This window comes from Kogia breviceps, chromosome 1 (assembly GCF_026419965.1).
Source record: "Kogia breviceps isolate mKogBre1 chromosome 1, mKogBre1 haplotype 1, whole genome shotgun sequence".
Taxonomy (NCBI): domain Eukaryota; kingdom Metazoa; phylum Chordata; class Mammalia; order Artiodactyla; family Physeteridae; genus Kogia; species Kogia breviceps.
In genome coordinates, this window is record NC_081310.1 from 197358696 (window position 1) to 197383496 (window position 24801).

The 24801-nt window shown below is 48.3% G+C and overlaps 1 protein-coding gene across 16 annotated transcripts in view; it reads right to left on the reverse strand.

The window, feature by feature from the left end:
• Positions 1–24801, reverse strand: part of CAMTA1 (calmodulin binding transcription activator 1) — an 899707-nt gene that overhangs the window by 590160 nt on the left and 284746 nt on the right. For all 16 annotated transcript variants that reach the window (XM_067018318.1, XM_067018274.1, XM_067018312.1 and 13 more), the window contains one exon: positions 16576–16643. In XM_067018318.1, the coding sequence (XP_066874419.1) occupies positions 16576–16643 (68 nt within the window). The remainder of the gene's footprint in view (positions 1–16575; positions 16644–24801) is intronic.

Genomic DNA, 24801 nt, shown 5'->3' on the forward strand with positions numbered 1-24801 from the left:
AGTTTGGGGCTCTGAGCTTGGCCTGTGCTCAGACATCCACCTCCTATTTAAAATGCTCCCCTCTGCTGAGTGTTGTGATGTGAACTCCCATAGTTCTCTGTCCTCCTTCCTCTCTGAAATGTGCTTATCCCAAGGATCGTGTTCGGTAGTCGAGAACGACATGAGACTTCAGGCCATCATCCTGCACAACCACAGAAATAGAAGCGGCGGGGCCGTCGGCTGTGTGTGTACAGAGTCCAGGGGCCATCTGGGCCACCTGAATGGGCTCCTGGTGAGAGAATCATAATAAATAACCAACAACACCATATGCCACAAGTGCTCAACACACTTCACTCACAGCAACTGGAGTGTCCCCATTATAATTCCCATTATACAGACGAGGAAACTGAGGCTGCTAATAAGTGGTGGAACTGGGATTCAAACCCAGTCTGGACCATGACCACCACTGGCTCCAGCATGAAATCTCTTAATTGACCCCAGGTTTCTCAAGCTCAGCACTATTGACATTTAGGGCTAGATAATGCTTTCGTGTGAGGGGTTGTCCTGTGCATCGTAGGGTGTTTACCAACATCAGTGACACCTCTGCCCGCTGGACACCAGTAGCAAGCCTCCTCTCACTGTGACCACCAGAAACGTCTCCAGGCAAAGTGGGGAGGGGTGTGCCAGAATCACCCCCTTTGAGAACCACTGCTCTCAAGTGCGGGGAAAAGCCGGCGTGATCTCCGTGACCCATCAGGGCGCCCTCGTAAATGGTTCTGCTCACAATCCCGCGAGCTTTACGAGTCACAGGAACAGAGGCTTTCCACTCAGACAGACGTGGGCTTGACACACACCCCCCCCCCCGCCTTGGGAAGGTCCTCTAACCTCCCCGTGCCCGCCTGGACACGTGATCAAAGGGGGCGTGTCTGTGCCCTCGAGGGCAGCTCTTCAGCGTCAGGAGCAGCTTTGCCTCCTCGTCTAGGCTCTGCCAGGCTCTGCACACACTGGGTACAAATGAAGACATCCCAGGGGCCTCCCGGGAGGCTTCAGGCACCCTACGGCCTCTAGAGCCTTATAATCATTTATGCCAAAGCCACCAGTTAACAGTTCTCTGTGATATCGGGACGGGAAAAGTCCAAGTGTCGTCTCTTCCGTCCCCCATCAGGGTGCACCATATCCCCCCACCGAAGTTCACGGCTTTCTGACTGAAATTCACCCTTGCAAATGTTGCTGTGCTGTTTTGCCCAGTGAAATCAATCAAATCGAATTGATCTTGGCCCTGTTTTGCATTCTTCCTACACCTCTGCGTGTGTGCAAGGCGGCACACACACACACACACACACACACACACACACACACACACACACACACACCAGGCTCTGCCACGCGCTGTCCGGGAATTACTCTCTAGTTATGTCAGATACGTGTGGCTTGTCTCTGCAATTGGACTAGGGGCCATGGTTTCCACCACCTTTGTAACCGCACGGTGCCTAGTACAACCCACGCACCCAGCGGGTGCTCAGGAGGGGCTCATTGAATGACGCTAGGCATCGCGGAACTGCATTTCATCAGCCCCTCTCCTGGCCCCAGCTGCCATCCTGCATCCGAGACGGGACAGGCTGTCCCTGGCGGTTTCCACACCACCTCCCCTGAGGCAGCCCTTCAACCTGCGCGCTGCTGATAGGATCTCACCGTCTGAGTTAACAAGACCGCTATCCCAAACCAGATGGAGCCCTGGTGGGTCCCTGAGTCACAACCAGAAAGTGGAGATATTAAGCCAGCTGCCTGTTGGAAGCCCCTTTCCGAGCCAATTAGAGATGATTTTAGGAGGGTGGGTTCATGAGATACAGCATCAAATGCTCTCCTCCGAAAGGAAGGCTTTTACCATAGGACCAACTTCTTCAGAGCAAGAATTTCACTGGAAAATTATAATGAACGCTTGGCAGTGCAGAGAAAACTGTTCTGCGGGTTATAAATACTCCCAAATGCCCCACTACTCCGGGTGGTTAAAAAAATTATTTTAAAGCACTAGATACTGAGGTTGGGAAAAAAACACTCAAATGTGAGTCAGAAAGACCTGGGCTCTAGTCCCAACTTCCATGGCTAATTAGCTGAGGTCACCTTGGGCAGTTCACATAATCTCTGAGACTCCGTTTCCTTGAGCTGAGGGAAGTGGCCAGACGGCTGGACAGGAGAAAGAAGGGCTGCATTGAATACATGGCTCGCGCTCTCTCTCTCTCGCTCTCTCTCTCTTTCTCTCTGCCTCAGTATCCCACTGAGCTTTGCCCACTTTGCAGGGCTGTTATGAGGATTAAGGTCCCAGATTTGAACGGGCTTTGCAAGCTATCAACAGCCTATGAGGTACTCAGAAATCTTCAGTACCAGTGCGTGGGTCCATGCTCTAAGCAGTTTCACAAATTAACATAACATAAAAGAGATCAGATAGCTAAAAAAATGCGAATACAAACTGAAGCTGTAGTTAACCCTTGGCTGTGAGTATTTATAGATAGGAAATCAAGCACCTCCTAAAACTCCATGGGAAAACCCAAAGTTATGTTAAAATCGACTTTGAAGCACGTGCATATTAGCATTCTTTCACCAGGATGTATAGCCTCATCGCATCTGGTTTGGGTTAGTATTAAATCCTGAACGAACAGCAAACAGCTCAAAGCCACAGCCGGACACTCCCTGGAAAGGATCCCAGACCTGCCCTCCGGGCCCACCCACTTCACCAGCTCGTCTCAGTGCCGGAACATCGGAACATCGTAGGAGAAATCCCTAGCAGACTCGTGGAATTTTCCTAAACCAATGGCAGTGCTACTGCTGTGAATTCAGACATTTATCCAGATGATGAAGCCCTAACTTTCTGGCAGGGGGTAAACTCACAAAGCAATGACCTTAGCTTAGCAAATTAATTCTAAAGCACAATTGTTTTCAATCTTCATTTAAAATCAGCCTTCGTTAATCTAGATTTAATGACATAAGAAATGGAAATTCCCTTAATAAAATAAGTTATGAATATTTATCGTCCCATTTTACCTGAAAATTGAATAATCCATCAATTAACTTTACTATTAATTATTTAATGCAAAATTAATAAACTGCAAAACTCTGACATATCCTTGCAGACCCTCGGCACTGGATAAGGAAATTAAACACCAGAGAAATGTAACTACGGATAATTCCAGACAAACGCCAACGGGATATATGGGGTTAAAGGTGGAATTTTTCTCCAAGAGGCAGAACCAAACTACTCGCTCATGAAGTGGAAAGAGAGATTTTTTTTTTTTTTTCTCACCTTGGAATTCTGTACCACAGCCAGAAAAGAACTCAGAGTTTGGCAATTATTGCAAGAGAATATTTCCCCCGTGCATTCTCCTGTCACCACCAATGCCGTCGATATTTTTTTTTCACACATACGTAGATGGGCTGTGGCGTGAAGCCATCCCAGCCAGCAGATCCCCTCGCCCTGGAGGTCCCTTCCTCCCCCGAAGCCTCAGTCCGAACCCCGGTTCGAGGAGGAGGGGTTGAGCCCACATAGGTGGGAGAACTGTGAGGGGACAGAGGGTCGGGTGGGGGGTGACGTCAGCCAAGGGCTGGGCAGCGGACATCTCGGAGGCACCAGAGCTTTGAACTTTGAGCCGCTGAGCACCCAGTTCACCAGGGAGCCTGGTTCACTGAGGCTTCTGACTCTCCAAAGTAAAAGGTCTGTCCTGCAGTAACAGGACGCGGGTACCTTCTGAGAGACGGGGCCTCAGTCTTCCCGTCACCAAAGTGGGTATGTCTGCAGAAGCCACTGCGGGCGCCCTCCTGCTTCTCTGTCCTTCCATTCTTGTCCTTCCAGTCGTTCTCCAGCTCCAGGGCCACCAGGACGAGGCTGCCATCAACGTGTGCTCATTTAACTGCCCCGCTCAAACCCCACCGGCGTGGGTCCGCACTGTGCAGCACTGTCCCCAGACCCTTAGCTTGGTCTCCACGGCTCTCCCTCACCTCACCTCCACCCGCGCCTCTCCACCTTCACTACCTGGGCTGCGAGGACTTCCTGTCCGCCCCCACCCTCTCCTGACGCCTTCCTGCCCAGATCTGCACAGCCTCCTCCAGCACAGCCAGGGGATAACGTGCTTTCCTTCCGCCCAGCCCAGCCCGCGCCGCCACGCGCACACACGCACGCACGTACACACGCTCGTCCTTCACGTCTCTGTCCGAAGCTCAGCCCCTCGGGAGGGCGGCCTGACGGTCCCTCCCGCCCTGCCACCCCGTCTGCTGGAGGACCAGCCTCTCGGGGCACTCGGCCCTTGCATCCCCCGTCAGCATCACCGTCATCGTAAGCTACCTGCCTGGTTCACTACTCCATCCCCAAAGCCCAGCACGGCGCCTGGCACACTGCGAGCAACGTCCACTGAATGAATAGAACACGGAGCAGACCAACGATACAAGAGGTGACACTTCGATTCGGGGGTAAAAGGCTCACGCCCAACCCCATGGGAGAAGAGGACACGCCTTCGCCAGAGTGCCGTCGACCCCCAGATCTCGGGGCAGCACGTCCCGAAGTTGGTGGACCGAATTAATTAGCGTGGGCCCGTGACGCTGAGGCAGGAGCACCGAGGGTGTGTGTGTGTGTGTGTGTGTGGAAACGGCACATCTCCGGGAGCGGGCCGTGCTCCACGGGGGAGGCGAGCAGGTCTCCTCTGCTCTTGTTTCTCCATCGTTGCACGTTTTGTGCTTTCCCTAATTTCATCACCTTTCTCTACAACCTTCCCCTTAAGCCTGGCAGTGCTCTGGTCTCCCTGACATTTCAGCCTAAGGGCCAGCTGCCCTTTTATGCACAAATCCAATTCCAACACAGTCAAAAAGTTCCTGTTCCTAAAGAATTCTCAAAAAAAAAAAAAAAAAAAAAAATCTGGTCCCAAATTCCTACTGACGTCACTAGGGCAGTGACGGGGATCACAAGACAAGCAGCCAGACCGGAAGCACCGTGGCCAGCCCCCCGCCCTCGGCACAGCCGGGACCCTCTCCCCGCACGCAGCTGCCCCACGCCTCCACTCGGGCCCCCGCCGGCCTCCCCAGAATCACCTCAGACTAAACGGCTCAGTTGGCCCTAAGTTCCCTACCAGATGAGATCAGGGCTGCCAGCACAGAATTTCTCTCTTCTAGGAGAAATTTTCCTTTACCCAAAATGTTCCAACGTTCCATCTTGTTAAATCATTGAATGAAAAGAAGGAAATTTCTCCCAGACATGTTTTTTCTTACAAAACAGGTATGAAATGTACAGTGTGGGGGATATAGTCAACAATTAGTTCATATCTTTGTACGGTGACATGTAGTACTTTACTAGACTTACTGTGGTGACCAGTTCAAAATATATAGAAATATTGAATCACACTGTTGTATAACAGGAACTAACCCAGTGTTGTAGGTTGATGTTACTTCAAAAACAAACTCAGAGAAAACAAGATCAGATTTGTGGTCACCGGAGGTGGGGGGAGGTGGGGGGAGGTGGGGGGGGAGGTGGAGGAAGGTGGTCAAAAGGTACAAGCGCATCCAGTTACAAGGTAAATAAGTGCGAGGGGTGTGGTGTACGCCGTGATCAATACAGTTACCACTGCTCTGTGTTACACATGCAAATTAAGGGAGTAAATCCTGAGTTACCATCACAAGAAAAACAGTTTTTTCCATTTCTGTAATTTTGTATCTATTTGAGATGAAGGATGGTCACTAAGGTTACCGTGATAATCACTTCGTGATGTATATGTAAATCACATCACCACGCTGCACACCTGGAACTCATACAGTGCTGCGTGTCAGTCACATCCCAATAAAACTGGAAGAAAATAAAGACAAGAATGACTGAAGTGGCAAAGTATGTGTTGTGTGTGCACATGTGTGGGCTGTTGTGTATTCGCATATGTTGTGTACTTATGTATATGTGTGTAAGTGTGCGTGTGTATATTGTGTATTTCTGAATGTATATATGAGTGTTGTGTGCACATGTGTATACACGTGCTTACATGTGTGTTATGTTGTATATTATGTGTCCATGCATGTCTGCGCATGTGTGTCTAGATGTGTGCATGTGTGTGTTGTGTGTAAGTATGTGTACATGCACTTCTGTGTATGTGTGTCTGTACACATGGGTGTGCTGTGCATTTGTACATGTGTGTATGTATATAAACACACACCATACAAAGCAAACACTTTGTGGAAAGTGAGATATGAGGTAGAGGTGGAGAACCAGGAGAGATTTTCTTCCTTTGTTTTTGGCTTCCTCTGAATTTTTTTAAAGCCCGAGAATAAAAGACTACAAAATCTAAGAATAGCAGAGATAATACTACCTCTTAGCCAGACTGAGAACAGTGGAAGAATCTCCAGCCCAGAATATCCAGCTGATTTGAGACTTACTCATTACACGGAAGATGATGAATTGCAGAAAGTGGTCCATTCCGAGAACACGCCTTCCAACCTCGTGACACCCCCAAGCACACGAGCAGCCCCCTCTCCGCGCAGCCAACATCGAGTTATTAGATCAGAATTGATCCAGAGGAAATACCACAGGTACCAATCTGGACCAATTACAGAGATAGCAGACAATCCTAATTTCCCAAATTCAGGAAAGGGGAGTGAAGATGCTAAGAATAGACGGGTCCGGCAGCAGAAAGAAAACGAGATTACAGTTGATGGACTCTGACAGGGCAGGTAAACGCCGACCCATTTGTGCGAGCACAATGCCAGTGCTGTTTCATTCTCAGAAACAGTCTTTACTGCCAGGTGTCCTGCTTAGAGATGCTGGCAGGTGTCCCCTGGGTGATCGGTCTCCAGGCAGGGTGCCCTGCACCCCAACTTGCAACGCAGGTGCCCTGATGAGAAGCACCCTGCCCGGAGACTTGGACAATCACGGAAGACACCTTCATAGGCAAGTAGAGACAAAGGTAGCAAGGTGCCATTGTCAGGTGACTTGCATGGCATACTGGCTGGCCCTGGCCACACCAGAAGAGGTCACACCCCTTATGCCCACACCAGGAAAGGCTCTGAGTCGGGGGTGCTGCATTAAAGAGCGTGTGATGTCACTGGAGCTGCCGGCCTTTGGGGCCACCTCCCTGCACCCAAGAAGCCTGCACGTCTCAGCCACAGGGTTTCCTGGGCCCTCAGCAGCTGTGCATTTCGAAAGCTCAAAACTGCATTGCGGGGCATTTCTTTCTGCAGACTAAAAAGGAGAGAAAGAGAAAAAAGCAAGACAGTGAAAGAGCAAGTAAGACCGAGAGTGAGCCTAGGAAGAGGAGAGAGGAAGAGAAAACAGGGGAGCAGGTCCCAGTCAGAAGGGCTGGGCAGGGGCCAGCGAGCAACACCCTCGAGGGACAGGGTCCCTGGACACGAAGGACCGGACATCGCGTCTCCGATCTAATGACAGCAGAGGGGTGATCACGGGTATAAACCCACAAGGACAGAGCAAAGGGGAACAGAGACAGGAGGGGGTCAAGGGTGTCAACACATTCTAGAGAGATGGACGGCAGATGCAGGGTTGGTAACCAACCCGGCGGAATAGAAGCAGCAAAAACCCACGTGCCCTCGAGGGGGCACCAGGATAAAGAAGCCAATTCGCCTGCAGAGCCCCGGAAAGACCAGTGGACTGGAAACATCAGGTGCCAGAGCAGCAGAGACTCCGAAAGGGTGAGAGGGAGGGAGGGAGAGGCTGCAGACCCGTGCAGGGAACAGTCAGACCCTCTCAGGGCCCTACACACCCCGCCCGGTCTCTGCCCCCACCGGAGACGTGTTTCTTCTTGCAGAAAGGGACCCCGAAAGACCCCAAATTTGGAGACAGCAGAGGAGAGGCAGGAAACATGGATGTAAACCAGGAGAATTAATTAATTAATGGTGAAATTTCAAGCCCCCTCCCTGCCTGCTTCCCAGACCACTAGCCGCCAAGACCAAACCACCAGGCAGCACACTGACAGATCCTTCTCCGGGGAACCCCGAGTGCTATCTCCAGACGTCGGTATCTGGAGATGCAGACTCTCAGAATCCCCCCCACTGGAAGCTGGCTACCTCTACTGCCGAGCCCTCTTCCCAGATACGGGAAGCAGAGGAGATGGCAGAGGAGAGAACAGATCCTCCTCGAGCGCACAGGGAAGTCAGAAGATAACATCTAAAACGGACAAATCAAGAGGCAGCAGAACAAGCATATTGAAAAGTCGGGAGGTAACATCAGAACTAGAAGAACTGACAGCGGTGACTCCTAGCAGATGGGACTGAGCTGTAGGGCAGAGGGCTGCTGTTTCTTCTTACAAGACCTTTAGGACCATTTGCCTGATTAAACTACGTGCATGGATACTTTTGATAAAAATAAAGAGGGTAAAAGAAAGTGGAGGTTGGAGCCTGAAGCTGGCGGCTGCCTAAACCAGTGAGGTACTGGACACAAAAACGCCCTCTCCCCTCTCTTGGCTCCCTCCCAGGAAAGAGGCCCTAGACTTGCACTCCTGGCTCCAGGAAGTGGGAAGGGAGGTGATGAGAGCTGGCACGAGAGCCGAGGACACACAAACCCCGTGAGTGTGACAAGTGCCCCGCACCCACCCGCAAAAAGGGTGGCCACTTAAGTCTGTGCAGCTGGAAACCTGAAGCCAGCCCGGGTCTGCTCCCAGGGGCACCAAGGACCAGGGTTCTGGGCAGCCAGTGCCCCCGCCTTGCCCCCCTTCCCGGGCACCGGGGGGAATCGGTGGCCTCCCCCGTCTCCTCCCACTTCCACACTCTGCATTCTGTGATTCGGGAAAATGCACTGGAATCTGGGGCAGACCCGCTTTGACATGGAGGCTGGGAATTTCCCCACCACCATCGAGACACCAGACGCTTCATCAGGATCCAGGTCACAGCTCATTCCCTGCCTCACCCAGAAATGCATCCAAACTCCAGGAGCCCCAAGGCACTTGCCTTCCGGGGGGGCCCAGGGCAGCTGGGGCTCCTCGTGAGTCCTGAGCCAGCGGCCGCCACCCACTGCTACTTTTGCTGTTTGGTTAATGATAATAGTTTGGACTTCATCAAGAATTTGCTCAACGCGTTAGGAACTGCTGGGATGGATGTAACATGACACATCGTTATATTAATTTGAGAGCAGGTTCCCCAATGCAGCAGAATGCAGAGGTCACCACATTGAAATCATTGCCAATCTAGTTTATTTCTTCTTTTGCAGTTCCGAAGGACAGAGTCCCTGAAAGGATCTAGGTATAAAGCTGCCCTCCCAAACTGTCCACCAACAGCACCCGCCACAAACACACACACACACACACACGCACAGGACCAATCCCCAAACCCCGGCTCTGCCTGGCTGGACACAGCTACAGAGGCAGTCGTGGGAACCTTTTTCTTTTAATTGTTGTAAAATATATATATATAACATAAAATTTTCCGCTTTTAAGTGTACTGTTCACAGGCATTAAGTACACTCGCCTTGTTGTGCAGCCCTCACCACCACCCATCTTCAGAACTTTTTCATCATCCCGAACTGAAACTCTGTCCCATCAAACCCTAACTCCCCACCCCTCCCCCAGCCCCTGGCCCCCACCATTCCACTCTGTGTCTCCACGAATCTGCCTGCTCTCAGCACCTCACATAGACGGGACCATCCAGTACTCACCCTCCTGTGGCTGGTTCACGTCACTGAGCATCATGTCCTCATAGCTCATCCATGTTGTAGCATGTTTCACGGCCTCCCTGGGGGCGCGGTGGTTGAGAGTCCGCCCGCCAGTGCAGAGGACACGGGTTCGAGCCCTGGTCCGGGAAGATCCCACATGCCGCGGAGCCACTAAGCCCGTGTGCCACAACTACTGAGCCTGCGCTCTAGAGCCCGCGGGCCACAACTACCGAAGCCCATGTGCCACAACTACTGAGCCTGTGCACTAGAGCCTGTGAGCCGCAACTAGTGAAGCCCATGTGCCACAACTACCGAAGCCCGCACGCCTAGAGCCTGTGCTCTGCAACAAGAGAAGCCACCGCAATGAGAAGCCCGCGCTTCTTTTGTCTTTTTGAAAATAGGTATAGGGACTTCCCTGGTGGCGCAGTGGTGAAGAATCCACCTGCCATTGCAGGGGACACACGTTCGAGCCCTGGTCCAGGAAGATCCCACGTGCCGCGGAGCAACTAAGCCCGTGTGCCACAACTACTGAGCCTGCGCTCTAGAGCCCACGAGCCACAACTACTGAAGCCCGCGCGCCTGGAGCCCGTGCTCCGCAACAAGAGAAGCCACCGCAATGAGAAGCCCGCGCACCGCAACGAAGAGTAGCCCCCGCTCGCCGCAACTAGAGAGAGCCCGCGCGCAGCGACGAAGACCCAACGCAGCCAAAAACATAAAAATAAATTTTAAAAAAATTATAACAAACAATTCCCTTTTAGTTCTGGGAATTTTTTTAATCCTCCGGATGGGATGTCCACATGATTCGCGCAGTTCTATTCTGGTCACTCCCCAGGAATAGCGGCTTCCTTAGAAAAGCCCTGCAGCCGCCCCAAGGAGCAGAAGCCCTGGCCAACAGGTGCCCCGCGTGCGCCGCGCACAGAGGAGCTGGCCAAAGCGGCCCCACCTGCACAGGGACCCACGCGCGACCTGATGAGGCTGGCTTTGCGGGGCGGGCTCTCTGCCCGCCCCCGGCGCCGCCGCCTGGCCCCTCTCCGCCGGTCTGCGCAGCTGCGAGTCTCTGCCGCTCAAGCACGAGCCCGCACACAGCCGCGCAGCCCGTCGAGGCTCCTGCTTCTCTGCGCGCAAAGCCCGCGAGACACAACGGAGAAGGCACGGCCCCGCCCCCGGGGAGCGCGCTGGCCCCGCCCCCGGGGAGCGCGCTGGCCCCGCGAGGAGGTAAGACCTCCACGCTTACGATCACTAAATTGTCAGAAAGCGATGACAAAGAGCGTGGGCTGCAGAAGCCGGCAGCGAAGAGGGCTCCCCGTGAGTTGGCGCGTTTGGGGGGGCCTCCCGGAAAGAGGTCAGATCCGAAGGGCGGGCAGGTTGGGTTGGACGTGGGGCATTTGAGGGGAGGTCAGTGGCCTCTGAAGAGCGGTAAGCAGCCCCCTATAACTGTAATGGGTACTTGGCAGTGGGGAGTCAAAGGAAAAGATTGAGAAAGGGAGGCTGAGGCAGAATAAGGGCCTCGGGCGCAGCACTGGGCTTCATCTCATAGGAAGCTGCTAAGGTCTTCAAGGAGGACAGCAATGGAACAAGGGGAGCGTTTCCGGGAAACCAGCGGGAGGAAAGGAGTCCAGCCCGGAGAGGGGAGTGTCCAGAGCGGTTTCGTAACCCAAGCACGATGCAGGCGGCAAGGGCCGAGCCTGGAGGACATAGGAAAAGTAAGGGTGTGAATTACAGTTTGCAACGCTGGCAGAACTGGTGACTAATTCTATTCAGGGGACGAAAGAGGAAGAGGGGCCACGGAGGAGGACAAGGGGTGAGCTTTGAACCCTTTAAGAAGAGGTTCCGAGAACAAGGGAAATCGGAGAACGGAAAGAGAGCGGAAGTGAGGGCAGGAGGGAGAGGAAAGATGATGCGTTTGAGATAATAACATGACATCCAGGTGCCCAGGAGAGAGGTTCAGACTTGGGGAAGGTCCACAGAGAGTTAACAGCCAAACCCTGGAGTTCTTGGAGTCCTGGGAGGGAGAACTCTGGAGGAAAGAGGAGAAGACCCAAGACTTGTTCCTACCGCCGGGGTGGGAAAGGTCCAGAGGGCGGACGAAGCAATGGACCTACAGGGTCCCGAGAGCTGGGAGAGCGAGGCTGGGTCTCTCGCTGAGTCCCTCGGGTCTTCTTGAAACTCAGGTCTCACCTTTCTTCTCCTTTCCTTCCAGACCCCTCCCTCTACTTGGCTGTTTTACTGCTTATTGACCAAGAAGCATTTAGTGTTCATTATAGGAAAATTCTATTATTAGACCTTTAGTGTTTCAGTGTTAATATGTTATCTATATAAATCTAATTAATTAATTAGATAATTAATAACATTTTCCAGCCTCCTTCTAACCCATACACACAGGATTCCTGGGCAGGAAATGTTTTCGATTCCATTTTGAGCTTTGCGTGTCCCTGGCTTCCAAGGAAGTTTGCATGTTTCCCAGGGGAGGAGAAATAAATTGTTGGGATTGCTAAGTTTTGCAGCCCGCCTGCCTGTACTCTGCTGGGCTCTGCTCTCCACCCTATGGGGAGGTGTGTGCTTCTCTACCCTGCCTGCAACTCCGGGCTAGAACCATCTCCAGAGGCCAGCACAGAAACCCACAGCCAAGCTCACCAGCAAAGGGAGGCTGGGTCTCCTGGGCGGTTCAGAATTCATGGAGATGCGAGGTGGGAAAGAACAGCGGAACAATTTGCGGGGCCACCTTCAAATCCCACACCAGCAGAGGGTTAGCATCAAAGCTAAGTCTGTGGGCTTTGCAATAAGATAATCCTAGGTTCAAATTCCAGCTCCAACATTCGCTGTGCAATCTTGGACACATAATACACCCTCTCTCCACCTCATTGCCTGGCAGAGATGTTGAAAGGACTTAAAAGCCCACAGAAGTACCCCAGAGCACAGTCCAAGGGCAATCTATACAAGACAAAAATAGAGTCAACCCAGGTCTCTCCCTTCAAACCCTGACTCGCTCTCTCATTCATTTCACAAACATTCATGGAGCACCCACCGTGTGTCCAGCAGCGCTGCAGGCATTGGGGAGATGCCTTGAACAAGCTAGACCGAGAGTCCCTCTCCTTGTGGTACCTTTGCTTTGGGGGAGAGGAGGTCAGATAATGAATAAGTGAATTAAACAGATAAATAGGGGAACTACACCGTGTGGCAGACGGTGATAAGCGCACTAGAGAAACAGAAAACAGGGAAAGAGGAAAGGGATTCTGGCTGGATGGGAGGGGTGCGATTCTAAATTGTGGCTTCAGGGAGGGCCCCACAGAGAAAGTGACAAAGAATCAAGGCCAGAAGGAGGAGCTGGAAGAACGTACAAGACGGAGGGAGGAAGCTCTTGATTCCAAGATTCTAAATCCACCTGGTGGGGTGGGGAGTGTGGAGTCCCCTGGGGTCTCCCGGCGGTATTACTGTAGTGCTGGCACACAGCAAGTGCCAAATAAAGACGTACGTCCGGAAGGGTGATTTTTCAAGCTGCCATTTCCAGAAGGTCCCAGTTGCTGATAATACAATATGGGCTGTTTCAACAATCTGCATTCAGCCCTGTCGTGGCGCCACTGCCGCCCCCGGGACCCCCAACCCTGGGAGCCTCCTTGTAGCACACTTCATTATTACACACGTGAGCGGGGCTCCCAGGACCTTCCCTGTAATTAGGGCAGGATCTGAGCAAGGGCGCTATTTATAACCCCCAGCCATATCAGCAAGCCGCGGAGACAAGGAGTGGGTCCCCCTCTGCAGCTCCTATACTAACATCTATATGTGAGCTGAACACAGCAATTAATTTAATAGGGATTCCTCCACACAAACAATGTATCATTTTATTAGGAAACTCTATAAATGTCAGTGGTGCAATTCATTTTTATTAATTTTCTAAAATGAAATTAGCAGCGGCAGCAAACAGAAGTTGTATCGCCTCCTCATTCAACAGAGTTTTGGTGTCATTGATTCCTTAATACCAGGAGGCCGGTTTGCAAGAACTCAGCAGTTCACTGCGTCAATTAATTTCAGTACTAGAGGAGGTGGGGTGGGGAGATCCAAACTCAACTCAACGACTACTTTAAGAAGATTCTTGAACAATCACAGCAACTTTTCCCCCTCCTGAGACAAGACGCTTTCAAGTGTAAACACGGAATGGATATTATAAGACTAAAAGGAAACGTTCTGTCTTCACCCTCTGCCCTTAGGAAAGAAATTCGTCCTTCCAAAGCCTGGAGAGATTGTGGCAGATGCATCGGAAAATCAAAGCCTCCAGGAGGCCTGGGGACAGCCCCTTGCAGACAAGAGGGACAATGACACCGCCGTGCTTGGACACGGACCCTCACAGCATATGCAAAGCAAGATCACAAATCGCATCGCATTCAGTCCTCATCGTGACCCAGTGAGGACAGAATCAACATTGACCTCTGTTTCATGCGTGAAGAGGAAAAGGTAGAGCTCCGAAAGGGGGTGAGATGACTTTCTTAAACTCACAAAACTACTGAGTGACAGGGCCAAGGCTCAAGCCCAGATCTGTCCATATCGAAACCCACACTCCTCTGCTGCCGGGGCGCCCCTTGTGCCTCGGGGTGGGAAGGCTCTCGGCTCTACTTACACCCCCAAAAGTCAAGTGAGTCGGGCATGACCGTGAGTGACATTCGCTTCTCAATGGAAACCCCAACTCAGACTGAAGCGTGAGGCGCCCTGCCTTGCCGTGCGGTCAGAGGGCGGCTGAAACAGGACATGTGGCTGCACGTCTGAAATCAGATGTCTGGCCCGGGACACGTTCCAGAAACTCTCACTCTCTGGCTAAAGAGAAGCTCTTTCCTTCCACTTAGACTCGGGGAGTGTTTTGCCGAGGAGTGAAGGGAGTGTGGAGAGGCCGGAGGCTGCTCAAAATGAGAACCGCTGTGGAGAGCCAGGAAATGGTGCTGAAGCACGGATCACACAGGCTCCCTTCCGTCCGGAGAAGCGAGGGCAGCAGTTCTCAAAGTGAGGTCCCAGGCCAGCTGCACCCCATCACCTGGGAACCCGTTAGAAGTAATAGGTGCTCAGGTCCCACACCAGACATACTGACTCAGAAACTGGGGGTGGGGTGCAGCACATTACTTTAACAAGCCCTTCAGCTCATTCTGATTCCTGCTCAAGTTTGGGAACCACTGCCCTGGAAGAAGATGTCCCCAGAAGGAAGGAGAGGTGAGCGTGCCAGGCTCTCCAGGCTTTCCATGGTACAGGACACGGCAGTGCTCACCAAACAGTACACTGCTTCACCATTCATTCTCCCTGCCCCCACTCTGACCCCACTGTAGCAAAGAATGTCCTTCTTGGCCTCATTCTTATTGGGCTCAGCCACGGGAATTACTGTGGCTAATGGATTTGTGAGCAGGTGTGACATATGATGCCACATCCTGCGTCATATCCAGGCGTTTTCACTGTGCCTGCCTTGGATTGCCTTGGGCTTTTAAGCCTCTGCCACCCCCCATGAGAACCAGATGTCCCAGACAGGGAAGGGATGGGGGCAGGGGGAGGCTTCCTCAGCCTAGGTTCTACAATGAAAAGACACATCTCCAGTGGTCCTGAAGTCAACCCAAAGCCACAGCCAACCCATAGACCCATGAGCAGGAAATAAAAATTTATTGTTATAAGTCACTTAGTTTGGAGATTGTTTCTTACAAGGCATTATCACATCAAAAGCTGACTGATACAAACCATCTGATTTTATAACAAAGGAAATCACGGCCTCAGAAGGCTGAGGAGTTGAAGACATCCTACAGAGGGGTTCAGGATGAAAGGTAAAAGAATCAGAGTCAACCTCTACCCTCACCTGGGGGAATGCAGATCTCAGGAACTAATCGTCCTTTCCTCAATGTCCTCTGACCTCCTTCAAAATGGAAAATTCTGTCCTCATCTAATGGATGCTAACCAGTAAAAACCTAAGCCTCATGAAGAAATATGTTAAAGAATCTTCTAGACTGAGTAAACATCTTTCCTCCGTGGCTCAGAAAGGATGAACAGGTCAAGCTGATGGCCGAGTGGGCAGAGGATACACCCCCACCCTTTCCCTGGTCTCCCAGTTAACAAGTTTGTAGGATTTGGTGCTTCTGGACAAAGGGAACAGACTGGGCTTCCTGCCTCTCAGATTCAAACCCCCAGTGCAGTTATTCTGTAAGCCGCACTCCAGCTAACTCCACCCAGGCTGTCCGATACCCGGCCCCGTCACCGCTGATAGGAAAACTGTGGCAACTGGAAGAGGGTGGCTGGGTACTTCCGAAGCTCTAGAATGTAACACACTAAAAATGAAAAAGTGAGAGCTAGGGAGGAAAGAAGAGGCTGCCTTTAAAACTCAACCCTCAATCCCAATGCCTCCATTCTTCACGAAATAACATCCCTTGCACTGACAGAACTCAAGCCAGCCGAATCTTCACCAGTTCCCTCTGTTCCCAAGGGGTGAGGCTAGCTCAGTGTCCGTGGCATTTGGCAGGTTCGTGGACATGGACTAAATAATAAACTGCAAACTTAGCCGTGAATTCCGATTGGGGAGATCTTAACACCATCCAGAAAAACTTGACTTTCAGTTTGTGAAACGTGTTGAGATGAAAGTGGACAGGTGAGGTAGTTCCCCTTTCAGAAAGTAAGTTTCCAGAGAACACAGGTGTCAGGTGGGCACTTTCCCCAAATCAACTTCCCCTGACGGTCCCGCCTGCCAAACCTTTTCCAAGCACCCGGCTGGAGGATCCAGCGTCAAGCCAGCAGCTTAAAATTTCCAACTGGCATGATAGCAGCTGCCCTGCTTTTAATCCATCCGACTGCAGTCACTACCACCGTCTTAGGCTGATGACTGAGACCTCAATGTCACAAGCTCCCAGGCAGAACGTGGCATTTTGCACTTGCCCATGAATTGACTGGCCAAATCAGGTAATCAATGAAAATCAATCCATTTACTGTACATATTTGAAAAACTGTGAGATCTGGGACATTACCTTGTCTTAGGGGATGTGGTTAGCCATTCTTCGTGTTTCTCAAATGTTATTAAATAAGCTGCGATTTCCTGAAACAGAAGAATAAAAAGATAATAACAACAATTAGCTCACGTTGGATCCTGAGAGGTAAGAAAGTTTTTTGCTGTTTCCCAGAAGCTGTCCTCTTTTGTGAGGCCGGAACCCCATCTCCAGTGGAGAAACACTCGACTTGGACTGTGTTTCTATTTTGATTTTTTTAAGACCTTTCCATTCAACCTGCCATACTATAATAATCAAAGCACTGGGTTTCAAAAGATGAGTCAGTGGCAAGGACAAAGACATTTCTCTGTAGGAGGAAAACATCAGACACCATTTCAGCTTCTAAATGTCATTAATTTGAAGGAGGGGAAAAACACATGCCAACAACAGGTCTCCACTCATGCAAGGTCAGAATTGGAACGTTTAGTTGGTCTCCTTCTGAAGCTGGAGTAACCTTTCATCACTGTCACAAGAAATGTTGCCTTCTCTCAGCATGAGCCCCAAGCCCCGAGCCAAATCACACAAAGATTAAAAAGCAAAGAAAAGAAAAAGCCATATTACAGAGACAGAGACAGAGACAGAGAGACAGAAAGAGAGAGAGAGTTAACCTGTCCCACTACTGATAATCTACTGAGGAGTGCTTCAGAACGAAGAGCAATGTCAGCAGAGTTTAAGGCAAAGATAGAAGAAATGTGGGCACCTGAAGGTAAATTAAATATTTATAAACACAACAACATCACTGCGGATAGAATTACTGATTTATTAACAATTTCCATAAAAAGCCAGTGGGTGACATCCACATAAGTCATTGCTCGGACTCTGAGGCATGATGTGGCCCATTACTTCCAGCTCCAAAGGAATCTGCTAACGTGAAATTGGCTGGGACTGTAAGTTAGATTAAGGTTGGACTAGTACACGGCTCCCTTGATCTTGGTGATGATACGGTATGGAGCTGCCGCCCTTGACAACCAGAAAAATGTGGAGAGCGGGCCTCCCTTCTCAACTTTCTGTGCAGCTGGGGTTCGTGGAGGGCTCCTCGTGATGGAGCAGCCCGGCCACCTAGAGACCTGCAGCCTCCCTCTGCACTTAGCCTCCTCTGGGCTTGGACATTAGGGAGTGGACACCCATGACCACAGAGACGCTAAACTTGGCCTTGAAGAAAAAGAAGACACATCACCAAAACCAGGGAAGCGGAGCAGGTCAAAGTAGAAAACACCACCCATGCCGCACGGTGTGAAGGTCACCGGCCTGCGCCGGGGGGAGGCGGTCAGGGCCTCACATCATCGTGGAAACCAGCCACAGCCACGAGCTAGCCAGTGACTGACCACCAGCGCCCAAGCCACCTCAGTCCAGGAGACTGGAGCCTTCACCAAGAAGCTGGGAAGCAGAAACCTATGACAAAAACAGAGTTGCCTTGTACAGATTTTTACTGTTGACTGCAACTAAAGAAGCTGATCAACCAGCACATTGTTCCCTCTCGTCCCTGAGAGAGAACATATTCTCTTTCCCCTCCTTAGAAGATGTCTTCCCTAAGGTGTCACCATAGATAGGTATCACCTCCCCTGGCTGGCCCTCCTAACTCTTCACGACAGGACGGGTTGCCCGTCCTCCGTGCCCCCGTGGCACGCAGCACCTTCCCCCGGTGTGTAGGATTATCACTCTGCATCCTAAGGGCTTGTTTACTTGGAGGGCATATGCCCCACTGGGCCATGTACTCCTCAAGGGCAAGGAATATGTCATCACTGATGTATCCCTGGGACCTCACAATGTCCTGATAAGTGTTTATTAGACAGATGGATGGATGAGTGGGTGGGTGGGTGGGTGCATGGGGGGAGGGAGGGAGGAAGAGTGGGCATTAGAGAAATAAAATTGCATCTATGAATGTCTGTGTGTGTGTGTCCTGGGAATGTTGCATGTTTGTACATGTTTATCACTTAAGATACTTGAAGCAAGAGCTTAAAAGCAGCAAAACCCAGCGGCTCCTAGATAAACATTTACCGGTGATTTAATTAACTCTAAGTCACTGTGGGAAGGTGATAGAGTGTCACAGTTAAGGGCACATGCTTTAGAAACAAACGGACCTGGCTTGGGGTGCTGGCTCTGCGACTTATGCACTGTCTGATCTTGAGAACATCACTTAACCTGTCTAGACGTCAGTTTCCTATGAAACTGAGGTAATACCACCTCATGGGTAGTTGTAAGGATTGAAAATTCTTAATACCCTGGACTAGCATATAGTTATGCCCCACAGTCACCACTATCGTGATTATGATTAGAAGGTCTGCGTGTTGCAAGCTGGCTCCACAGAGGCCCCGAGGAGGCAGCAGGTACCAAATGGTCCAGCTCAGAAGCTTCCAGCGCTGCTGGACTTACCTTCATCGATCCCACCCTCCACCCCCGTCCACCCCTTATTCCCACAGTGAATGGTATCATCACAGTGACTCTTCAGAGTTAGTGGAGTCACTCCTTCCCTCTATCTACTGGTGCCCATTTGGTTGCACAAAGCATTCATTCATTCACCTCAGAGACCTAACTAACATTTCGAATCTCAAGAAAAGAGTAGACAGGACATGCTGAGAATCTTCTTCAAAATAAACATTTGTAACAGTATTGTCATGGAATGTAGTTATCTTGTAAAGAATTATAGGACTGACGTTTTTCTAATACTTTCAGAAAAGGAGTTCAGAATTTATGCAATAATAAACACCAGGTCTTGAAACAATCTGCATATTATAAACTATTCAAGTGTGTAGCTTTCAATCTACAATAATAAGTTTCCCAGAAATTAAATAGGCATGAGCTGATAGTGACAGGTATATATGAACATGGATTAGCATGTGTGACAGTCATTAATGAAACTGAACAAGTGAATGACCTTGACAGCAGGCAGTGGCTAGAGTCACAAGTGGATAAACTGTGCCACTTCCTAGGTGCATCAGCCCATCTACCTGAATTTCAGGAGCCTTGATATCTGGGGGAATAGTCTATGCCAACTGGAACCCCTGGGATCCATGCCCTTGCCCAGGATCATGCTGAGAGCTAAGTGACCCCTAATGGCCCAGAAGGATGGAGGCACTGGGCACCCCAGACACCTCTAGATTCATCACAGTGTCCCAAATACCCAGACTCCCAAAGAAGGCCTCCGTGAACATCCCTCAGGCAACAGTCACCCCAACCTGGCCGGGCCCCCTCTACTGCTACTGTCGTGCAAAGAGAAAAACTCCCTGGACTACTTATTGCAATCAATGTTTACTCTACAAATGTTTATTGAGCACCTACTATGACCAGTCAGAGAATAAGACCACATGAAGCCTGAGAGGGCAGACAGCAGAAGCAAGAAGAACTACAATTGTGCAGCCTGTGGAATGAAACCACATTCACAGAAAGATAGACAAAAGGAAAAGGCAGAGGACTATGTACTATGAAGGAACAAGATAAAAACCCAGAAAAACAACTAAATGAAGTGGAGATATGCAACCTTCCAGAAAAAGAATTCAGAACAATTATAGTGAGGGTGATCCAAGACCTCGGAAAAAGAATGGAGGCAAAGATGATGAAGATGCAAGAAATACTTAACAAAGACCTAGAAGAATTAAAGAACAAACAAACAGAGATGAACAATACAATAACTGAAATGAAAACTACACTAGAAGGAATCCATAGCAGAACAACTGAGGCAGAAAAACGGATAAGTGACCTGGAAGACAGATGGTGCAATTCACTGCTGCGGAACAGAATAAAGAAAAAGGAATGAAAAGAAATGAAGGCAGCCTAAGAGACCTCTGGGACAACATTAAACACACCAACATTCGCATTATAGGGGTCCCAGAAGGAGAAGAGAGAGAGAAAGGACCCGAGAAAATATATGAAGAGATTATAGTTGAAAACTTCCCTAACATGGGAAAGGAAATAGTCACCCAAGCCCAGGAAGCATAGGGAGACCCAGGCAGGATAAACCCAAAGAGAAACATGCTGAGACACACAGTAATCAAACTGACAAAAATTAAAGACAAAGAAAAATTATTCAAAGCAACAAGGGGAAAATGACAAATAACATAACAAGGGAACTCCCATAAGGTTAACAGCTGATTTCACAGCAGAAACTCTACAAGCCTGAAGGGAGTGGCACGATATATTTAAAGTGATGAAAGGGAAGAACCTATAACCAAGATTACTCTACCCAGCAAGGATCTCATTCAGATTCGATGGAGAAATCAAAAGCTTTACAGACAAGCAAAAGCTAAGAGAATTCAGCACCACCAAACCAGCTCTACAACAAATGCTAAAGGAATTGCTCTAAGTGGGAAACACAAGAGAAGAAAAGGACCTACAAAAACAAACCCAAAACAATTAAGAAAATGGTAATAGGAACATACATATCAATAATCACCTTAAGTGTGAATGGATTAAATGCTCCAACCAAAAGACAGAGGTTCGCTGACTGGATACAAAAACAAGACCCATCTATACGCTGTCTACAAGAAACCCACTTCAGACCTAGGGACACATACAGACTGAAAGTGAGGGGATGGAAAAAGATATTCCATGCAAATGGAAATCAAAAGAAAGCTGGAGTAGCAATACTCATAACAGATAAAATAGACTTTAAAATAAAGAATGTTACAAGAGACAAGGAAGGACACTACATAATGATCAAGGAATCAATCCAAGAAAAAAATATAACAATTATAAATATACCTAAAGACTAACTGTAAGGCCAGACACTATAAAACTCTTAGAGGAAAACATAGGCAGAATACTCTATGACATAAATCACAGCAAGATCATTTCTGACCCTCCTAGAGAGATGGAAATAAAAACAAAAATAAACAAACCGGACCTAATGAAACTTAAAAGCTTTTGCACAGCAAAGGAAACCATAAACAAGACCAAAAGACAACCCTCAGAATGGGAGAAAACATTTGCAAACGAAGCAACTGACAAAGGACTAATCTCCAAAATATATAAACAGCTTATGCAGCTCAATATTTAAAAAACAAACAACCCAATCCAAAAATGGGCAGAAGACCTAAATAGACATTTCTCCAAAGAAGATATAAGATTGCCAACAAACACATGAAAGGATGCTCAACATCACTAATCATTAGAGAAATGCAAATCAAAACTACAATGAGGTATCACCTCACACCAGTCAGAATGGTCATCATCAAAAAAAATCTACAAACAATAAATGCTGGAGAGGGTGTGGAGAAAAGGGAACCCTCTTGCACTGCTAGTGGGAATGTAAATTGATAGAGCCACTATGGAGAACAGTATGGAGGTTCCTTAAAAAACTACAGATAGAACTACCATATGACCCAGCAATCCCACTACTGGGCATATACCCTGAGAAAACCATAATTCAAAAAGAGTCATGTACCACAATGTTCATTGCAGCTCTATTTACAATAGCCAGGACATGGAAGCAACCTAAGTGTCCATCGACAGATGAATGGATAAAGATGATGTGGCATATAAATACAGTGGAATATTACTCAGCCATAAAAGGAGATGAAACTGAGTTATTTATAGTGAGGTGAATGGACCTAGAGACTGTCATACAGAATGAAGTACGTCAGAAAGAGAAAAGCAAATACGATTCGCTAACACATATATATGGAATCTTAAAAAAAGGTTCTGAAGAACCTAGGAGCAGGATAGGAATAAAGACGCAGACATAGAGAATGGACTTGAGGACCTGGGGAAGGGGAAGGGTAAGCTGGGACGAAGTGAGAGAGTAGCACTGACATACACACACTACCAAATGTAAAACAGATAGCTAGTGGGAAGCAGCTGCATCACATAGGGAGATCAGCTCAGTGCTTTGTGACCACCTAGAGGGGTGGAATAGGAAGGGTGGGAGGGAGACGCAAGAGGGAAGGGATATGGGGATATACGTATGCATATAGCTGATTCACTTTGTTACAGCAGAAACTAACACAACATTGTAAAGCAATTATACTCCAATAAAGTTGTTAAAAAATTATAAATATATATGCACCCCCAACATCAGAGCACCTCAGTACATAAGGAAAATGCTAACAGCTATAAAAGAGGAAATGGACAGTAACACAATAATAGTGGAGGACTTTAACACCTCACTTACACCAATGGACAGACCATCCAGACAGAAAATTAATAAGGAAACACAAGCTTTAAATGACACTTATAGGACACTCCATCTGAAAACAGCAAATTACACTTTCTTCTCAAGTGCACATGGAACATTCTCCAGGATAGATCACATCTTAGGTCACAGATCAAGCTTCGGTAAATTTAAGAAAACTGAAATCATATCAAGCATCTTTTCCGACCAAAACACTATGACATTAGAAATAAATTACAGGGAAGAAAACATTAAAAAACATAAACACGTGGAGGCTAAACAATACATTACTAAATAATCAAGAGATCACTGAAGAAATCAAGGAGGAAATCAAAAATACCTAGAGACAAATGACAACGAAAACACAATGATCCAAAACCTATGGGATGCAGGGACTTCCCTGGTGGTGCAGTGGTTAAGAATCCACCTGCCAATGCAGGGGACACGGGTTCAAGTCCTGGTCCGGGAAGATCCTACATGCCGCAGAGCAGCTAAGCCCATGCACCCCAATTACTGAGCCTGTGCTCTAGAGCCACTGAGCCCAAGTGCCACAACTACTGAAGCCTGCATGTCTAGAGCCCCTGCTCTATGACAAGAGAAGCCACTGCAATTAGAAGCCCGTGCACTGCAATGAAGAGTAGCCTCCGCTCACCACAACTTGAGAAAGCCCGCGCGCAGCAACCAAGACCCAACGCAGCCAAAAATAAATAAATAATTTTTTTAAAAAACCTATGGGATGAAGCAAAAGCAGTTCTAAGACGGAAGTTTATAGCAATACAATCATACCTCAAGAAACAAGAAAAATCTCAAATAAACAATCTAACCTTACACCTAAAGGAAGTAGAGAAAGAAGAACAAACAAAACCCAAAGTTAGTAGAAGGAAAGAGATCATAAAGATCAGAGCAGAAATAAATGAAACAGAAACAAACAAAACAATAGCATAGATCAATAAAACTAAAAGCTGGTTCTTTGAGAAGATAAACAAAATTGATAAACCTTTAGCCAGACTCATCAAGAAAAAGAGGGAGAGGACTCAAATCAGTAAAATTAGAAATGAAAAAGGAGAAGTTACAATGGACATTGCAGAAATACAAAGCATCCTAAGAGAATACTACAAGCAACTCTATGCCAATAAAATGGACAACCTGGAAGAAATGGAGAAATTCTTAGAAAGGTATAACCTTCAAATACTGAACCAGGAAGAAATAGAAAATATCAACAGACCAGTCACAAGAAATGCAATTGAAACTGTGATTAAAACTCTTCCAACAAACAGAAGTTCAGAACCAGATGGCTTCACAGGTGAATTCTATCAAACATTTAGAGAAGAGCTAACACACATCCTTCTCAAACTCTTACCAAAAATTGCAGAGTAAATAACACCCCCAAACTCATCCTATGAGGCCACCATAACCCTGATACCAAAACCAGACAGAGATGCTACCAAAAAGGAAAATTACATAACAATATCACTAATGAATATAGATGCAAAAATCCTCAACAAAATACTGGCAAACAGAATCCAACAACACATTAAAAGGATCATACACCCTGTTCAAGTGGGATTTATCCCAGGGATGCAAGGATTCTTCAATATACACAAATCAATCAATGTAATACACCATATTAACAAACTGAAGAATAAAAACCATATGATCATCTCAATAGATGCAGAAAAAGCTTTTGACAAAATTCAGCACCCATTTATGATAAAAACTCTCCAGAAAGTGGGCATAGAGGGAAACTACCTCAACATAATAAAGGCCATATATGACAAACTCACAGTAAACATCATTCTCAATGGTGAAAAACTGAAAGCATTTCCTCTAAGATCAGGAATAAGACAAGGATGTCTACTCTTGCCACTATTATTCAACATAGTTTTGGAAGTCCTAGCCACGGCAATCAAGAAGAAAAAGAAATAAAAGGAATACAAACTGGAAAAGAAGAAGTAAAACTGTCACTGTTTAGAGATGACATGATACTATACATAGAGAATCCTAAAGATGCCACCAGAAAACTACTAGAGCTAATCAATGAAGTTGGTAAAGTTGCAGGATGCAAAATTAATGCACAGAAATTTCTTGCATTCCTTTACACT